Source organism: Crinia signifera, chromosome 12 (assembly GCF_055691185.1).
Source record: "Crinia signifera chromosome 12, ASM5569118v1, whole genome shotgun sequence".
Taxonomy (NCBI): domain Eukaryota; kingdom Metazoa; phylum Chordata; class Amphibia; order Anura; family Myobatrachidae; genus Crinia; species Crinia signifera.
Genome location: NC_139228.1, coordinates 67,934,493 through 67,953,672, shown reverse-complemented (window position 1 = coordinate 67,953,672; position 19,180 = coordinate 67,934,493). Strand labels below are relative to the sequence as shown.

The 19,180-nt window shown below is 50.4% G+C and overlaps 1 protein-coding gene across 1 annotated transcript in view; it reads right to left on the bottom strand.

Annotated features, from left to right (window-relative positions):
• Positions 1-19,180, bottom strand: part of WDHD1 (WD repeat and HMG-box DNA binding protein 1) — a 73,166-nt gene that overhangs the window by 35,143 nt on the left and 18,843 nt on the right. Inside the window, exons 9-18 of the mRNA XM_083167283.1 lie at positions 17,049-17,155; positions 16,346-16,487; positions 15,276-15,465; positions 14,317-14,492; positions 13,865-14,049; positions 6,206-6,447; positions 5,282-5,419; positions 2,001-2,157; positions 1,162-1,276; positions 217-348 (exon numbers count right to left, since the gene is read on the bottom strand). Of these exons, the coding sequence (XP_083023409.1) occupies positions 217-348; positions 1,162-1,276; positions 2,001-2,157; positions 5,282-5,419; positions 6,206-6,447; positions 13,865-14,049; positions 14,317-14,492; positions 15,276-15,465; positions 16,346-16,487; positions 17,049-17,155 (1,584 nt within the window). The remainder of the gene's footprint in view (positions 1-216; positions 349-1,161; positions 1,277-2,000; positions 2,158-5,281; positions 5,420-6,205; positions 6,448-13,864; positions 14,050-14,316; positions 14,493-15,275; positions 15,466-16,345; positions 16,488-17,048; positions 17,156-19,180) is intronic.

Genomic DNA, 19,180 nt, shown 5'->3' with positions numbered 1-19,180 from the left:
TGTATGCCGCTGTCCGTAACTACGCTTGCCTATGGAATTCATCTAGTATGCTGTGACCTGCTTTACATAATAAAGATCAAAGCCTTCATTTGAATCCCTGTGTAAGTGATACTGGACACGCCGGCTAAACAGTATTCGGATAATGTAACGGAACGTCTACGTATGAGCCTGTGACCGGCCGCCAATTGTTAATACATAGTTACACATTGTACTGACCGCAAACATCTTCATCAGCAGCTCCTGCTGTTCCTTTTGGGCCTCAAGCTTAATGCTTTCATCGCACTCGTACCCGTTCTTGGACAAATAGTCAAAGTGGTTAGTGAAGATTTGGGACCTCCAGTATTGCTCCTGAGAGGGGAAAGAAGAGACCAGGAACATCAGGGCTCAACAGACCAGTCGCGTCGTAGACGAGCTTTCATGTCCAAGGGTTTCCATAATGCGCTCAGCAGAGGGCCCGGTACTCAAACTTATATTTCAATGGAGAAGCCCTTCCAGCTGGTCATGTGAGGAAAGGTAACAGCCCCACTAGGACTGCACCACGCTGGGAAGTGCGGAAGGGTGTGTGAGCAACACAACAAAGCAGTTTACCTCTGATACAAAATTAGCAAAACAGCGTTAATGAAGATACGAAAATACACACCTGCGCCATCTTTCTGGTTTGCAAAACTAGCCACTGTCCCTGGCGCCATTACACCAAGAGGTATGGGTCAACCGACTAAAGGTCGACACGCATTAGTGAAACTCCATTGTCGACCTTAGACATGTCGAACCAATGCATGTCGACTTTTGGTGTGTAACGACCAAGATACTGAGATATTGTAGCATCCTGCCCCTTTCTAAACCCACGCAGTTCCTCTTTTCGGTCTGGACTGTTGCTCTCTGCTCTGGCGCTTTTAGCACAGTCTGGTCTGTATCTCAATGGTGAGATACAGACCAGACTGTGCTAGAGGCACAAAAAGCAGAGCGACACCTCAGGCAGGAAAGGGGAACTGCATGGGTTTTGAGAGGTACATGATTCTAGAATAATTACTACGTATGCCAATCCCAAGCAAGTAATCGTGCTTTTTAAGTGAATGCACAGATTCCCCTCGATATATCTGTGTGTGTGTGTGTACACTCCACCCAGGACAGTGTCTTGTAGGATTATTCCTCAATCCATACCTCCATCTGGCCCTTCTCAGTTGTAATTTGACAGTAAGGAAGCTTGAAGGGCAGAATAGCCATTGCTGGTCGGGGAAGTGTAGGGGGGAACCTCGATCCTTTGCAAGGAATGCACCTTAAATTGCAGAAGAAAATAACTTTTATATTAAGCAGAAATCTTATATTTGCTAAAACAGCCGTCTGGAAGAGACACTGGTCTAAGCCATCACGGGGAAAACGTTCTGTGCCAGAACACCACCATCTACAGGCGGAAAAGCAGCACTGCACCCAAATTACACAAGCCCATTGCAAAGTCCAGGGCTGGGCAACACCGGCCCTCCAGATGTTGATGAACTACACATCCCAGCATGCCTTGCATCAGTTTCAGCATGGCCACATAGCAAAACTAATGCAAAGCATCCTGGGATGTGTAGTTCATCAACATCTGGAGGGCCGGTGTTGCCCCGCCCTGGCAAAGTCCATTGTTTCAGTTAAACACAATTAGAAAACACGAGGAATAAAGAGGAGACTGAGACAAGCGAGAAGTTATATACAAAAGTATTATTAACCAACACCCAATAATAAATTTCACAGGTCTACAAACTATAAACTGGTCATGGGATGTGCAGTTAGGGGCGATAGAACGCAGTAGGAGGTGGCGGGTGGATGTCTACAGTTGTGTTTAAAGGGACAGTGGATGTAGTATCGAAACATACACGCAGGTATTTTATTATACAAATAATACAAACGTGCAGTATAAAAATACTATCTGGGAAACTGTGCACACGACCCAATCTTCTAATGTAATAGATTATACCACAGAGAATGGCATTGCTGTATCATCTCCCCCCAATACTAACCTCAGCTGCTGCGGGTTCTCGTGGACACCCACAACCCAGTAGTGATCAGACTTCCCCTTGCAGTGTTCACGGGTGTTACATACAGGTGTCCAGGTGTCACCCAGCGATCTGTTCAGCAGCCGAACCACGCCCTCAGAATCTACGTAACATGGGCTACCTGATCAGAGAGACCACATGTCACACTCAGCGAGCGAGCCAGGCAGGAAGGCTCAGTATTAAACCATATTTCTAGACACAAACAGTTCCCCCTAGATGTTCAGGTTTTCATGGAATTCAGCTACTTGCTAATTTGTCGCAAGCTGTTATTTAAAGGACATACAGTAATTATACAAAACACTAGGTGATTCATCGCGCCCTACGGGCGCTCTTCACACCGTCGTAAGGGGCTGCGCCCCCTTAATTTGTGAACGTTTGTATATGAGAAATATGGTTAGAATTGTATGAAAGATGCCCTGTATTGCAACTTAGGTGTCCGCGAATCGCGGGAGGGGGGGTCGCGGAGGGTGCCGCGAATTGCAGGAGGGGGGGGTCGCGGGGGGTGCCGTGAATTGCAGGAGGGGGGGTTGTGGGGGGGTGGATGCTGTGAATCGCGGAAGGGGAGGGATTGCAGAGAATCGCGGGAGGGGGGCCGCGGGGTGGGTTGCCGCAAATCGAGGGAGGGGGGTAACGGGGGCGGGGGTTGCGGCGAATCATGGTAGGGGGGGTCGCGGGGGGTGTGCCATGAATCACGGGAGGGGGGGTCACGGGGTGGGGTGCCGAGAATCGCGGGGGGTTTTTGTGTGCCGTGAATCGCGGGAGTGGGGGTTGCGGGGGGGGGGGGGGGGTGGGGGGGTGTGACGCGAATATCGCCACAAGAAAAAATCAATACAGAAAGGTCAACACATGTAAATGTTGACATAAGTGTGGCACTTCATTGGTGTCCATGTCGACACATGAGAATGAATATGAAAACATTCAAAAAATGAAAAAAAAAACTTCAAAAACTCATGTCAACCTTTTTCATTGTCGACCATAGCCATGTCAGTGTTTTCCATGTGCAATTTAATTCTGGAGCTGCCGCGAATCGTGGGGGGTGCCGCGAATTGCGGGAGGGGGGGTCGCGGGGGTGGGTGCCGCAAATCGCGGGAGGGGGGTTACGGGGCGGGGGTTGCGGCGTATCATGGGAGGGGGGTCGCGGGGGTGTGCCATGAATCACGGGAGGGGGGGTCACGGGGTGGGTGCCGAGAATCGCGGGGGAGGTGTGTGTGTGTGTGCCGTGAATCGCGGGAGTGGGGGTTGTGGGGGGGGGGGGGGGGTGTGACGCAAATTGCCACAAGAAAAAATCAACACAGAAAGGTCAACACATGTAAATGTTGACATAAGTGTGGCACTTCATTGGTGTCCATGTCGACACATGAGAATGAATATGAAAACATTCAAAAAATGAAAAAAAAAAAACTTCAAAAACTCATGTCAACCTTTTTCATTGTCGACCATAGCCATGTCAGTGTTTTCCATGTGCAATTTAATTCTGGAGCTGCCGCGAATCATGGGGGGTGCCGCGAATTGCGGGAGGGGGGGTCGCGGGGTTGGGTGCCGCGAATCGCGGGAGGGCGGGGTTCACAGGGGTTCCGTTGGGGGGTTGCCGCGAATTGCGGTAGGTGGGGGTCACGGGGGGTGCCGCGAATCGCGGGAGGGGGGGTTGCGGGGGGGTGTGACGTGAATCGCCACAAGAAAAAATCAACACAGAAAGGTCAACACATGTAAATGTTGACATAAGTGTGCCACTTCATTGGTGTCCATGTTGACACATGACAATGAATATGAAAACATTTAAAAAATGAAATAAATCTTCAAAAACTCATGTCAACCTTTTTCATTGTCGACCATAGCCGTGCCAGTGTTTTGCATGTGCCATTTAATCCTGGGGCTGCCGCGAATAGCGGGGGGTGCCGCGATTTGCGGGAGGGGGGGTTGCGGGGGGTGGGTGCCGCGAATCGCGGGAGAGCGGGGTTCATGGGGGTTCCGGTGGGGGGTTGCCGCGAATTGCGGGAGGGGGGGGGGTCGCGGGGGGGTGCCGCGAATCGCCGGAGGGGGGGTTGCGGGGGGTGTGACGCGAATCGCCACAAGAAAAAAATCAACACAGAAAGGTCAACACATGTAAATGTTGACATAAGTGTGCCACTTCATTGGTGTCCATGTCGACACATGACAATGAATATGAAAAAATTAAAAATAAATCTTCAAAAACTCATGTCAACCTTTTTCATTGTCGACCATAGCCATGTCAGTGTTTTGCATGTGCCATTTAATCCTGGGGCTGCTGCGAATTGCGGGGGGGGTGCCGCGAATCGCGGGAGGGGGGTCGCAGGGGGGTGCCGCCAATCGTGCAAGGGGGGGTCGCGGGGGGGTTCTTTTTGCCGCGAATCGCGGGAGGGAGGTCGCAGGGGGGGTGTTTTTTCCGCAAATCGGGGGGGGGGGGGTCACGGGGGAGGGTTTGCCGCGATTCGCGGGAGGGGGGGGTCGCGGGGTGGTGGTTATGCCACGAATTGCGGGAGGGGTCGTGGGGGGGTTCTTTTTGCAGCGAATCGCGGGAGGGGGGGTCGCGGGGGTGTTTTTGCTGCGAATCGCGGTAGGGGGGGTCGCGGGGGAGCGGGTGTTTTTGCCGCGAATCGCGGGAGGGGGGGGGCGCGCGGGGGGGGAGGTTTTGCCGCAAATCGCGGGAGGGGGGCGCTCACCTGGTGGCTGTGGAGTAGCAGTGCTGGGCAACATGGGAAGGCAGTGGGTGTTTGGCACTGTCTGTGGGCTCACTCGGCTGGTTCTCTGTCACATACCTCCCAACATGACCCAATGCTCTGTTTTTAGACTTCCCCTTAATGTATGATTGCCATCACCTGTTTTAAACAGGTTAATTTCTCAGAAAGGTGTTCAGCACAGATGAAGGCAATCACACATTAAGAGGAAAGTCCAGGAACAGAGCGTTATAGACACAGACACCCACTTTGAGTGACAGATGTAGCCAAATATATAGGAGATAACTAACAGCCAAGCCACAGAGGACAGCACGGCATCTGGAGTAATCTGCCATCTTGTGGCCAAGAACAGAACTACTACACTGCACTGAACGTCCAAGGTAGAGACGCCTACAGCACTGCAGACACTCTTGCTGAGGCTCATGGCCCAGTTAGCTAGCCAGCATCCATGGGCCCATATCTGTGCCGCGCACCAGGCAGCTTTCCCCCATCCCTACATAAAGGAAACAGATTGCATTATTTTCTGGAGGGAATAAAATCTGATGTTACCTTCAGCGCTGAATCCAAGCCAGGATAGGTAACTCTTCTTAGACAGAGGAAGGGGGTCTCCGTGCAAGATCTGCTTCTTTCGTTTACCCAGCTCAAGAAGTTGTACCCCTAGGCACTGGTCCCCATCAAAGCCGGTACCTGCCGACGGACGAGGTGGGGGAAAAAAAACAAAGTCGAAATGGAATTATGTTGCCCATGGTGACGGCACTTTTATAAAGAAAGAAAAAAAGAATAATGCAGAGTAGAACATAAAAGCGGATATGCGAACACCAGCCGTTCCTTTGCCCCGGTTCTTTGAAGTGGAATATTGTATGGGTCATGGAGTCGAGCCATATTAAATCGACATGCATTGGGGTTGACCACAGATCGGCATGGGCACAGGCGACAGTGTTGGAAAGTCGACACAAACATTAGGCAGACAATGGGAGGTTCGTCATGACTTTCGCAGGTTTTCTTTTCCTGAATGTCGACATAGACACAAAGTGTACCCCGTCCCCTCGCATGGCTCCCCATGCTTCGCGCTCGGCACAATTATTCTCCCGCCACGCTGTAGTAGATGGTAGGGCAGGAAATACCGGCATGAAAAACTTATGCTGCCCTTTTGACTGTTGCTCTTTTCATTGTCAACCTAATGCTTGTGTTGCCCTTCCAACGCAGTCATCCTTCCCCATGTCGACCTATATAGGGTCAACCTAATTTCCATAGACCGGTAGGGTAAGGCTGTGGAAGGAATAGGTTAGGGATAAAAAAAAAGATCCGTTGGAATCTTGACAGCTGGGACACCGCTGTCGGCATAGTAACTGCTGGGACTTTGATACTGTAATGTTAAAGCATGGAGTCCTGTTCTGATCACAAGCAATAACTAACAGCAAACGCCACCTACACGCATGAAGCCACAGAACAGCGGCACGGCGGCTGTCCTACCTCTGTTATAGACAATGAGCAGCTGTTCCCCATGGGCCGCCATACACACAACGGGGCCCAGAAGACTGAAGATCTCCTTCTGTACGCCACCCACAGACAAGAGGCGCAGGGACATGGAGGTGGTGGCACAGGCTACCCAGCCCTGGCCCAGACACACAGCCTGGATGTCCTCTCCTTGCGGCATGTCCACAATCCAGTCCTTGCTGTTATCCCAGGAGCTGAAGTGCAGGCATTGGAGTTTGCTGTATAAAGGAGATGATGGACATATTAGGGCAGTATAGAAACAATGCTGATGGTGCAGGGATCCACCTTCCCGTTCCCCAACGCCTGTCAATCTATGACCCACAGAAAGCTCTGACAACCCAGGTCGTAACTCGGTGAACGGGTGTGACTGCAAATATCCCGGTCTGTGGAATTGGACCCTGGACTTTTGCAGGGTTATTCCAAGGGCCAAAAAGGGTAGCCGCCAGTGTGAACGGGACTTTTCAACCCGGGTCTGAAAGAAAGGAGCGGATTGGGGGATTAGATCATTTCAGATCTGACCCCGGGTTCAGTGTGAACAGGGCCGACCCGGGAATTTCCAGGGTCCAAGGTTCAGTGTTAACGGGGTGTGGTGAGCTGAGATGATCTGTGACACGTGAATAACCAGGTTTCCGAAACCCGGGATATTGCCGTGGCGGCAATGAGAACATGGTATAAGTAAGGACAATGTCAAACGCTTTGTTATAAATTACAGCTCATTAGGGTCCTATACCCAATAGCCGCAAATATAGCAGCATATTTATTTATTCTACTATAAGGCCACATAATAAATACAGGAATGTGAATGGAACAAAAGGTTATCCGACTCCACATACACACAGTTATTTCAAGGACTGTGCTAGATAACTGGCAACTTCTACACGGCTGGATACATCTCCCCTCAGCAAGATAAGGAGAGTTATGGTAGACCTACCTTTGTTAACTCCCTTTCCTTGAAGTCCATGGGAACCACAGGGGACATCGGGGTTGTAGGCGGATCCAGGGGGTCCGAGGCACCAATCAGCGAAGCTCTTAAAGGTTTTACCCAGCATGCCCGGGCCCTCTCCCCTACAACCCCGCCTCCAGGCTACTGCCGCCAGTTTTTGGTAACAAGCCGAGAGCAGGAAGCGGAGAAGAGAAGAGGACAGAGAACACATATGCCCAGAACTCATACATACATAGCATGAATATGGAATGGTCAGAACGGGTCACAGTATCAGAACATCACGTAAAGGTGAACCTCAGTGGCAAATTGAAAAAGGGTGGGCGCCCTGTGGTTCCCATGGACTTCAAGGAAAGGGAGTTAACAAAGGTAGGTCTACCATAACTCTCCTTTTCCTTGTCAGGGTCCATGGGTCCCACAGGGGACATCGGGGATGTCACAAGCCGTAATTAAGGGAGGGAATTTGTCTGAGGTGTTAGCAGAACCCGACGACCGAAGGAGGCATCCTGGGAGGCGAACGTGTCAAAGGCGTAGAACTTAATAAATGTCTGGACGGATGACCACGTTGCAGCCTTGCACAGCTGTTCGGCAGAAGCACCCCTGCTTGCTGCCCATGAAGGACCAACCGCTCTAGTAGAGTGTGCCTTGATAGCAACCGGAATGGGCCTGTTAGACAGAAGATATGCCTGTTGTATAGCCATGCGGATCCAGCGGGCAATAGTTTGTTTACCCGCTGGCCAACCCTTCTTGTGAAAACCATATAACACAAAGAGGGACTCAGATTTCCTAACCGATTTAGTACGGTCGATATAGATGGTCAGAGCTCTGACCACATCAAGCAACTTTTCATCAGATGAAAGGTCATCTGAGGTGAATGCAGGTACCACGATTTCCTGGTTCACATGGAATTTTGTCACAACCTTGGGCAGGTGGGAAGACTTCGTCCGTAACACTGCCCTGTCACTGTGGAACACCAGGAAGGGTGATTTACACGATAGTGCGGATAGATCCGACACTCTGCGTGCAGAGGCAATGGCCAGGAGGAAGACAGTTTTGACTGTCAGCCATTTAAGCTCCACTGATGATAGTGGTTCAAACGGGGGTTTGGTTAAAGCTTGAAGCACTAAAGATAAGTCCCACGGATTCGTGGGAGGGACAAAGGGAGGCTGTATGTGTACCACTCCCTGTAAAAATGTGCGAATGTCAGGTAAGAATGCAATCTTTCTCTGAAACCATACTGAAAGGGCTGAGATTTGGAGGAAGGCCAATATCCTGGCTGTTTTGAAGATCTTGGGATCATATTTATTAGAATTGCACCAAGAAAAAAAGGAATGCCAAGTCCGGTAGTATATCTTTGAAGATGCTGGCTTGCGAGCCTGGATCATCGTCTTAGCCACCTTTTCAGAAAAACCTTTGCTCTTTAATAAGGCAATTTCAAGAGCCACGCCGTCAAAGACAGGCGCTGAGGGTCTGGGTGAAGACATGGCCCCTGACTCAACAGATCTTGACGAAGAGGCAATGGCCAGGGGGGCTGGTGTGACAGTTGTTGTAGGTCCACGTACCAGTGTCTGCGTGGCCAGTCTGGCGCGATGAGAAGGAGGGTTCCTCCTTCTTGCCTGAACTTTCTGATCACCCTGGGGATCATGTTTATCGGAGGGAACACGTATGGGAGGTGAAACTTCCACGGTACGGACAGGGCATCCGTGAAGTAGGCCTGAGGATCCCTGGTCCTTGCTCCGAAGCATGGGACTTTGAAGTTGTGTCTGGACGCCATGAGGTCTACGTCTGGTGTGCCCCAGACTTGCGTCAGACTGACAAACACCTCCGGGTGTAGGGACCACTCCCCCGGGTGGATATCCTGTCGGCTCAGGAAGTCCGCCTCCCAGTTCAGGACTCCTGGGATGAAGACTGCCGACAGGGCTAGGAGATGTTCCTCCGACCAGGTGAGAATCCTGGAGACCTCCCGGAGAGCGGCGACACTTCGTGTTCCTCCCTGGCGGTTTATGTATGCCACCGCCGTGGCGTTGTCCGACCTGATCTGAACAGGTTTCCCCTGTAACAGATCCTGAGACTGAAGTAGGGCATTGTAGGCTGCTCGAATCTCTAAGACATTGATGGATAAGCGAGATTCTGGTTCGGTCCACAAGCCTTGCAAGGACCGGGATCCTACTACTGCCCCCCAGCCTCGCAGGCTGGCGTCTGACGTTAGTACTATCCATTCCCTGAACCAGAATAGTCTCCCCTGGTTTAGGTGGTCCATCTGTTCCCACCACAGGAGTGAGTCTTTGACCTCCTGTGTTAGAGAGAGAAATGTCGACTTGACGTGTTGCGGTAAGCCATCCCATTTCGCCAGGACAAGACCCTGGAGTGGACGAGAGTGGAACTGGGCCCATTCGACCATGTCGAATGTGGACACCATCCGTCCCAATATTTTCATGGCCCAGTGAACCGAGACTCTTGGTCTCTGAGCAAAGATCTGGATTCTCTGTATTAAGTCCCTGGCCTTGTCGTTTGGGAGAAACAGTCGCAGGGCTCTGGTGTCCAGTAAAGCTCCCAGATGCAACATTCTCTGGGAGGGGATCATGGAAGATTTCTCCCAGTTGAGGAGCCACCCGTGAGCCTGTAACATGGAGATCGTTGTCCGCAAGTGGGATGTTAGGACCTCTGGTGACTTGGCTACAATCAACAGGTCGTCCAAGTAGGGGAAGACCCTGATCCCCTGCTTGTGTAGAAGTTCTGCCATTATAGCCATCACTTTTGTAAAAATCCTTGGCGCTGTTGCTAGGCCGAATGGGAGGGCCTGAAACTGGTAGTGGCTCTTCAGAATAGCAAAACGCAGATACTTCTGGTGGGCCGGTAGGATGGGGATGTGGAGGTATGCGTCTCTGATATCTAGAGAGACCATGAAGTCCCCCTCCTCTAGGGCCAGGATGATGGTCCTCAAGGTCTCCATCCTGAACTTTGTGACTTTTACCACCTTGTTCAGAGCTTTGAGGTTTAAAATGGGACGGAACGTACCATTTGGTTTTGGCACCAGGAACAGGGTTGAGTAGAAGCCGAGGCCTCTCTGGTGCCCCGGCACGGGAACAATGACCCGCGACCGAAGTAAGGTCTGTAGGATGATCCTCATATGTTCTGCTTTGCATGGGTCTCTTGGGAGACCTGTGCAAAAGAACCTTCTTGGGGGGGGCTTTGAGAAGGATATGGCGTACCCCTGCGACACTACCTCCCTCACCCAGGCATCCTTTGTGGTGGATAGCCACTGGTGAGCGAAGTACAGGAGTCTGCCTCCCACTTGGGGGTCCGCCTGTGGGAGGCTGGCCCCGTCATGCGGAAGGCTTGTCGGCCTTGGGAGGAGCCTGTCTGGCGGCCCAAGGCTGCTTGGGTTTGGGTTTGCCAGTCTTATGAGCGGGCGAGGGTCTGGTATAGGACTGGCCTCTGGCCTTGCCTTGAGGGCGAAAGGGCCGAAAGGCCTTTGAGGTAGAGCCGTGGGGAGGCAGGCTGTCTTAGCTGACGCCAAGGAGGCCACAATTTTATTTAACTCCTCCCCAAACAGGTTTTCCCCTTTAAAGGGTAAGAGTTCCAGAGTCCTTTTGGATTCTAGGTCCGCCTTCCATGACCGAAGCCAGATAATCCGGCGTGCTAGCACTGAACTGGCGGAGGCTCTGGCAGCTAGAGTGCCGGCGTCCGACATAGCATCCATAATATATGTTGCTGCATGTTTGATGTGTTGCATACACAGCCTTGCATCCTCAGATGCGACTGGGGCCAACTCATCCTCTATCACTTGTAACCAAGGAGAAATGGCCTTTGCCGCCCAAGTAGCTGCAATTGTAGGCCTCTGAACTGCCCCTGCATAAGAAAAAGCTGCCTTAAGAGCATTTTCCAGACGCCTGTCTGTCTGGTCCTTCAGGGCTGACCCTGAGGCTACCGGGAGTACTGACGGTTTAACCAGCCTGGACACGTGCGCGTCCACTGTGGGAGGGATTTCCCATGGAGTACAGTCCTCTGGAGGGAGCGGGTATCTAGCCAACATCTTTTTAGATATGTTAGCTCTCTTCCCCAAAGCCTCCCATTGATCTCTCCTGATTTCTGATAAATGATCAGAATGAGGGAACTGGGCTTTAACTACCTTCTGCTTTTTAAAGACGTCCCTGGTCTTAGCAGTGGGTTCAGGTTCATCTGCATCTGACAGAAGAACCTCCCGGATAGCATAAATAAGACCTGCTATGTCAGGGGTCTCAGCCTGAGAAGCGGGAGGATCAGTAGGCATAGGGTCATCCTGATCGTCATCAGGTATGATGTCATCCGTATTATCAGGGTCTGCATTATCGGGGTCATCCCCCCCATCGTCTGTGTCATCAGAGCCATCCCTGGTTACCGGTAGCAACGGATTTATCAAGGATCTACTGGGTTGCGCAGCATGTGGCAGTAGCTTCTGCATAGCTGCCGTAGTCTGCTGCAAGGTCTGCACCGTGGTCGACAGAGCATCCACCCATGGAGGGGGGGGCTGTACTACAGGGGGTGCTACAGCATTAGGGAGACGATCCACCAGGGTGCCCAACAGCTGTTGAAAGGCTGCCCATGGTGGCTGGGGGGCCCCTGAGGGCTGGGGTTGGTCAGAAGGAGTAAAGCAATTGACACATAGCCCATCCTGGATGACATCCATTTCAGACAGACCTGCAGCGCAGCTCTTGCAAGACAAGAGCAAGGGAGATTCTGTCTGGTTGCGCCCCCGTTTGGACATAGTGAGAACACTCCCAAGAGGGGGGGATACAGTGCACAGTAGGTAACTCAGTAGAAGAGAACCTAGAGTGATCCACTGACAGTATGTGACCTCTGAGGTAAAAACCTCACTTAGAAGTAAAGTGGACAGTTTGAGAAAAAAACTGACAGAGGAAAAAGAAGTGCTAGCACAAAGTCACATACACACTATATTAGGCAATATAGATAAGCTAACACACCCTATATCAACCACAGTACTCTATAGAGCAAAGGGGGAATGAGGGTGGCTGTGAAAAGTACTACTTAGCCTGTAGCCGGTTTCACAGGGGAGAGAGATGTGCCCGACCTCTGGAGACCTGCGTGCTGCTGTAATGGCGCTGGTCCAAGAGAGGGGGGGCGGGCACAAACGGGTTCAGCTAATGGACGGCAGATCTTCGAGGAGATTGGCGCCAAAGCTGGGGGAGGGACTGCAGGCCAAGCGCCACCTCCCCTTGCTGGACTTCCCCCACCGGAGCATAAGTGCCAATTAAAAATGGGTCCCCCCAGGCCCAGCCTGCCGCTCTGTCCCCGGTGGTCTAGTGGGATCCCTGGCCGAAGCGAGTGCCCACGCCAGCTACCGCGGGCGTCTCCCAGCGCGCCGCGGCAGGACAGCGATTAGTGCTTCCTTAGGAAGCCTTACCTGCTCCTGGTCCGGCCACGCTGTCAGGGAGGAGACGTCCGGCGGTGCTAGGCGCTGACGTCACCCCCGCCGTCTGCCTCAAGATGTTCTGAGGAGGTCGGCGCCGGGAGGAGTGATGGAGACGCTCACTTCGCTGTCAATCACTGACAGCGGGGAGCGTCTTCTGCCGCGAAGCGGCTTCTCCCGCAGAAGCGGCAGATTTAAAAATAAAATAAAAAAGCTTCTTCTGGAATCACCTCAAAGAGGTGATTCCTGCTGATTACAGGTGTGTCTGCTTCCTGCAGGCACCAACTAAAAACTGGCGGCAGTAGCCTGGAGGCGGGGTTGTAGGGGAGAGGGCCCGGGCATGCTGGGTAAAACCTTTAAGAGCTTCGCTGATTGGTGCCTCGGACCCCCTGGATCCGCCTACAACCCCGATGTCCCCTGTGGGACCCATGGACCCTGACAAGGAAAGAATGTAACTTACATTTTGAAAGAAAATACACAGAGATAAAGCGATAGAAAACCACCCAAAGGAGTACCTAGTACACTGGAGAGGCCATTAGGCACTTGTTTCCTAACACGGCGCCCACTTTTCCTACGTACGGCACCGTAGGGAAATCGCAATTTATTCACTGCTCATGTCCCCAGGCCATCTCATCGCATGCCAGACACTATTATAGCATGCAATTAGGTTTGAATGACGCCCCCCCCCCCCTCACTATCCATGCCACCCCGGAGCGTGGCAAGCGGCGGCGGAACGCGTCCGCCCGACCTTTTCATTCCGCCAATATCCGAAGTGTGGGGAGCGCAGCGAGCCCCGCGCGGGGACGTGGATTACTTTACATGGATTCCGCGTTGGCTCACTGCGCTCGCCACACTATATAAGATCAACTCCACGCCGACGTGGATAGTGGCGGAATGAAAAGTTTGGGCGGACGCGTTCCGCTGCGCTCGCCATGCTTCGGGGTGGAGTGGAGTGGATAGTGGGGGGTCATTCAAACCTAATCGCATGCGATTTTGTGGGAGATGCGATGAGATGGGCCTGGGGGACATAAGAGCAGTTTTGTTAAATTAACAAAAAAAAAAAAAAATTGCATCGCATGCCACTAAAATGGCCCATGCGATGCAATTTTTTTACGCAGAATAACCCTCTAAGCAATTGGCGTAGTGGGCACCATGCTAGGAAACAAGTACCGGCCATTATTATACCACCAATAATGAAATCCCACCGCCTATTTCGCTAGATGGGAGCAGCCACGGAGAGTGCGGCCTAAGGCTCATGAAATAGCAGTATTGCCCCTATGCCCACCTTGCCAGCTCAGCTGTGCCCATGCAGGCCAGCAGCACCGCCTCCTGGGAGAGATCTGCCACAGTGTGATTCAACGTGTTGGACAGGTGGATGGCATGATGTACGGAGGTGTCGTGGAATTCCACGTCTATGGCATTGTCCTGCTCGTCCGTGTAACAGCGGATAACGCCGACAGAATTCCACATCTGGGGAGAGAACGAGACGGGGGTTACACGTTACTGTATAGGTCACTTCCCTGATGTATTTGAATGATTGTCATGGTAACAGTCACACAGTATTTTGGGCAAGTAACATCTAAAATGTCAAATAAAAAACAGGATACATGGCACCATGCTGTATAGATTCCCGAAATCAGGCCTTTATCAGTTATAGTCACGTTACAGAAAACGGCACTAGAGTGCGTCTCATACGGTGCCGATTTGTTGCGGCTTCAGGTTCCCTGCGCTGCTCACCATAAAGCGGTGCGTCAGATGTGCGGGGGTGGAACCAGGCTGGAAAGGCTTCTGTGGTGGGGTTGGCATGGGCCCACTGTAAGAAGGCTTGGAAGGAACCGCTTGGGCAGTGACTGAAAGCTCATCGTCATCCCCTTCAGGCTTCTCCCCTTTGGTGGCTTTCAAGGACGGGACATCTTAAAATTATATATATAAAAAAAATAATAATAAAAAAAAATCACAACATACAAGTAACAGCTGTAACAATCACTGTACGCGCTAAAGAACAGTTAAACATTAAGGAGGGGTATTCAATTTGGGATTCCAACGGTTAGAATGTCCCGACAGTCGGAATTGCCGGGCCGTAACTCAATAGTCGGAATTCAAACGATCTGGCTATCAAAAAGTATGTGAATTGTCCAAAAAAACTGCCGCAAACTCAACAATCCGAGGCCGACAAAACAGACCCGACTTAAAAAAAATAAATTAAAAAAAGTAATATCTGATACCCCTTAATGAAGTGGTTGACGGCAGCATTGAATAGTTGAGTGGCGATATTTCCAGTCGGGAAATACCAGCACATATTGTATTCCCTCCACTCAACATCTACTATTTGCTCTAATACCACCTGCTGCAAATTTAGGCGCATCATCGAAACATCATGGCGGGTGCAGTAACTCTTTTGTATTTGGCCTCCTATGAATGGTTCTGCGCCTCCGTAGGCAACCGCTACTGCAACACCCCCATAACCAGCCCATAAGATGGACCATCTCTGTGCGTCCGCTAAGCCACCCCGTCACCGCCAAGGAATCTGACAATGCATCTCAAGCTCCAATTGCATGCAAGAATAAAAATGGCTCCGACGAGCCTGACATTGCCGCTGCGTTGGACCAAGAATCAAGCCCAATGGCCTACTCTGTGCAGCAAACCTAAAAAGACATACGATCATGAGAACTATACTATGCATCCTATTATTATACCTAGAGAAGTGTCATCGTCGTCCAAGATCCCTCTGCTCCTAACGCGGTTAGCAGTAGGTGTCAAGTGGTCGTCATCGTCTTCATTACCCTCAGATGCCTGATGATCAATCATATCCCCATTCAAAAAGTCTTCGTCGTCATCATCGCCGTCAAAGAGCTCATCGTAATCCTTGGTCGCAGAACTTGACGCCTAGAAGTAAAAGGAAAACAAAGAATCGGTTTTCATTTGACTGAACTTAAATAGATCTTATTTACATAGGTTTGAAAGAGCAAAAAAATAGAACATTGGAATGGGGTCTATCCTAAATTTGTATTTCGCCAATTAAATAATGTTCTCCAGGTATCTGCTTATCAATGTATAGAATAGTGTAAATAATCCACAAGAATAATCAATGGATTTTTTATATATAAACCCGTACGTTGCGGAAACTTGAGTAACTGCGCCATCTGCAGGTTATAAGTTGGCGTTGCATGATGATAAGAACACATGATCAAGAAGCAAAGGCGGGGTACGGTATAGGTTGACTCCTATAAAAGGTGAACATTTCTTAGGTTGACATGGAAAAGGTCAACATTGCTTCTAACAATATTCCCCCCCCCCCCCCCCCCCTTCTACCATCCACTAGGGCGCAGAGGAAGAATAGTGCACAGAGCGTAGCAAGGCACCGTACCCGAAGCCTCATGGTACCCATGTCGATGTAAGTCAACAGGCACACCCCCCCCCTCCCCCACAAAAAAAAAAGAAATCCACCATGTCGACCTAACCTATAGTCCATGTCAAACCAATGAATGTCGGCCTACATTGAATCGACCCAACGCCCACAAAGGCAGCCAGTATTTTCCCGGCATGGCCCATTTGAGGAGTTCTGAAACCTCTCTTTCTGCCTGTGCCACGGCATGTGGACGCCGACGGCACAGCGCACTGTTCATTGCTAGAATTGCCCTTGGTCGACAGCCCTGGCTTCAGCTTGCAGCATCTGCAGATATACGAGCTGGAGACAGGACAGAACTGCAGCGACCCAATGCCAATGGCAGTACAGACAGACCAGGCAGCTACAGGCCGGACTTACCTTGGCACTGGCTGCCTTGCCATTCCCTTTGCAGACATTCTCCAGCAGTCCCAGATTGCCCTCGGTATCCGTATAGGCCACTTGGGCCAATGTTGGGTGCCACGAGAGGCCACAAATGGTGAACCCCTTTTCATGCTTAATCCTATAAGAGAAATGCAAACAAGGTGTTGGTGAATGATAGTGTTACAGAGATTGCACAGTGGTCAGCAATGCTGTTCTGTCACACAACGCTTCTATACTGATCACAGCCCTATCTGTCTGGTTTGTAGGTCACCCCCAACCCCCCCTTTTCAGCTATATTGTTCTGTCCTGTTGCTTGGATTGCTCTTCTCACATCATGCCACATGCAGTTCTGTCTGCACCAGCAAATCACTCATCTCCCGATATGTGCTGCTGGGGACCCTGCTCCTCCCACTATATAACTCTCAGTCTGTGGTTTCCTGTTGCCTCCATTCCCCTCCTCACATAATATCACTGCCCCTGTCACACACAGCCCTGTCCTCACTTACACATCACTCATCTCCTGATATACTCTGTGCTGCTGTGGGACCCTTCTCCTCCCACTATATAACTCTCAGTCTGTGGCTTCCTGCTGTCTCCATTCCCCTCCTCACATCATGTCACTGCCCCTGTCACATCCCTCATCTCCTGATATACTCTGTGCTGCTGGGGACCCTGCTCCTCCCACTATATAAAAAGTTACCTTTCAAAGCAAACTTTGCTGACCACGTTCCAGGCAACAATGCAGCCATCAATACTTCCAGCCACGATGTACTGTCCGCACGGAGACCAGGTCACCACATTCAGGGGCTGAGACAGAATGACAAACTGTGGTCAGCATAAGGAGACAGACAGGGTAGGAAGCGGTCATATCGTGAGTACGTTCACTGTACAGGGATTTACTAAAAGTGTCGATTTCTTTAAATCGCATTACGGGTGCAAGGATTTTAAGACCATTTGTTAGCGTTTGACCGCTAACAGATTTCATTAGACATATAATGATTAAACCCGTGAATGGGGTATTTTTAGCCTGTGAGACTACTCAGACGCTTAACAGGATCTCAGGCCGGGTTAATGACAACTCTACAGACCTTCACTTAGGAAATCTGTGGAGAAACAACCCAAATAAACGCTCTCAGTGTAATGGTGCGTGACATGACTGCGCTAATACCAACAATCAGAAGATAGGAAGCTCTAATTACTGTCATTTATCTCCTGACGTCACAGCATGACAGAAGGGGAGAAGAGTCTGCTTATATATATGTGCATTATTTATTTATTACCAGTTATTTATATAGCGCACACAGATTCCGCAGCGCTGTACAGAGTATAGTTGATCATTCACATCAGTCCCTGCCCCAGTGGAGTTTACAATCTATATTCCCTACCACATGTACACACACAGACATTCTAGGGTTAATTATGTTGGGAGCCAATTAACCTATCAGTATATTTTAAGCAAGGGGAGAACATAAAAACTCTGCACAGTTAGGGCCATGGTGGGACTCTAACCCAGGACTAATGCTAACCTTTACACCATCCTTTCTGCCCATGTGTATTTATTCAGTACAGCACGTGTTGGGTGCCCTATTCAACAATTAACTAAACATGAGGAGTGCATATAACGGTTATCTATGGTAATTAAAAATAACAACTTGAGAAATAGATTATACGACATTCAACGCAGGTGAATTCAACCACAGCGATTCGATTTAAGTGCATCAAAACCTACCTAAAAGTGAGGAGGAAGTGTATGCCAGATAAGGGGAATTATGTAAAAGATGGAACTGATCTATAAATGGACAACAGAACAACTAAAAAGTTCATAAAGAAGCTTACATGTAAAAAGCTGTATGCGTCGGTTACTGTCGTCATAAACCACAGAAAGCCCATCAAGCCGACATGACCAATAATTCAAATAGTACCGGTATAAGGCAATAATATAAAACTAGCAAAGCACGCCATGTCAGTTAGTGAAATTGTCAAGTGCCATGACATGGATTAATCATTTAACGGTTCTTCGATAGTTTCACGACGCCAGCATGGCGCCGTACTACTTCCGGGTTCTACGCTCGCCAAACTATCTAAAATAAAGTAACTTAACTCCATGCCAACGTGGATCGTTCATACCCCCACTATCCACGTTGGCATGGAGTTGATTTTAGATAGCGTGGCAAGCGTAGCGAGCCACCGAGCCCGCAGCGTGGGCGAGCGAAGAGAGCCCTGCAAGGGGCTGGTGAAACTACACCAGTACCCATTTAACATGTGCAGCTCCACCACAATCTACAGATAATTTCTGCTATTTATGAGCCAGGCAAAGTAATGAGAGATGTAGTCTGACACATTTATCTAATGGGGCCCATACACATGTGTGATATTGTATGCGATTTAGACAAATTGCACGCCATCGCATGTGTCACCCAACACGGTGTGCAGGCCCGCCGTTGAATCATGCGTCCCCAGATATTATGTGCTGCACATAAGATCCATTGTATGTGCGATCACATTTGTTTTTTAAACCCATGCGATCGTTCGCAATGCTCGATCTCTTGCTCGTTCCGGCGGATGAGCCCCGGGTCAACTCCGCCAGGTAACTTTCCTTACTCCGCTGCACACCACAATGCTGCATTTTAATAGATTGGGTTGCATGCCTGAATGTAAGGCCTCTGATTGGCTGAGAGACCTCTCAGACAATCAGACGGCAGAGAGCGGTCAGCCAATCAGACGGCTGACATATTCTGCCACCAACACCGCTGACTACCGAAAGCTACCGCCACCAGTCTCCTGCGCCCTGTACTACGGAGATGCTGCAGACAGAACTGAAAGTGATGCAAC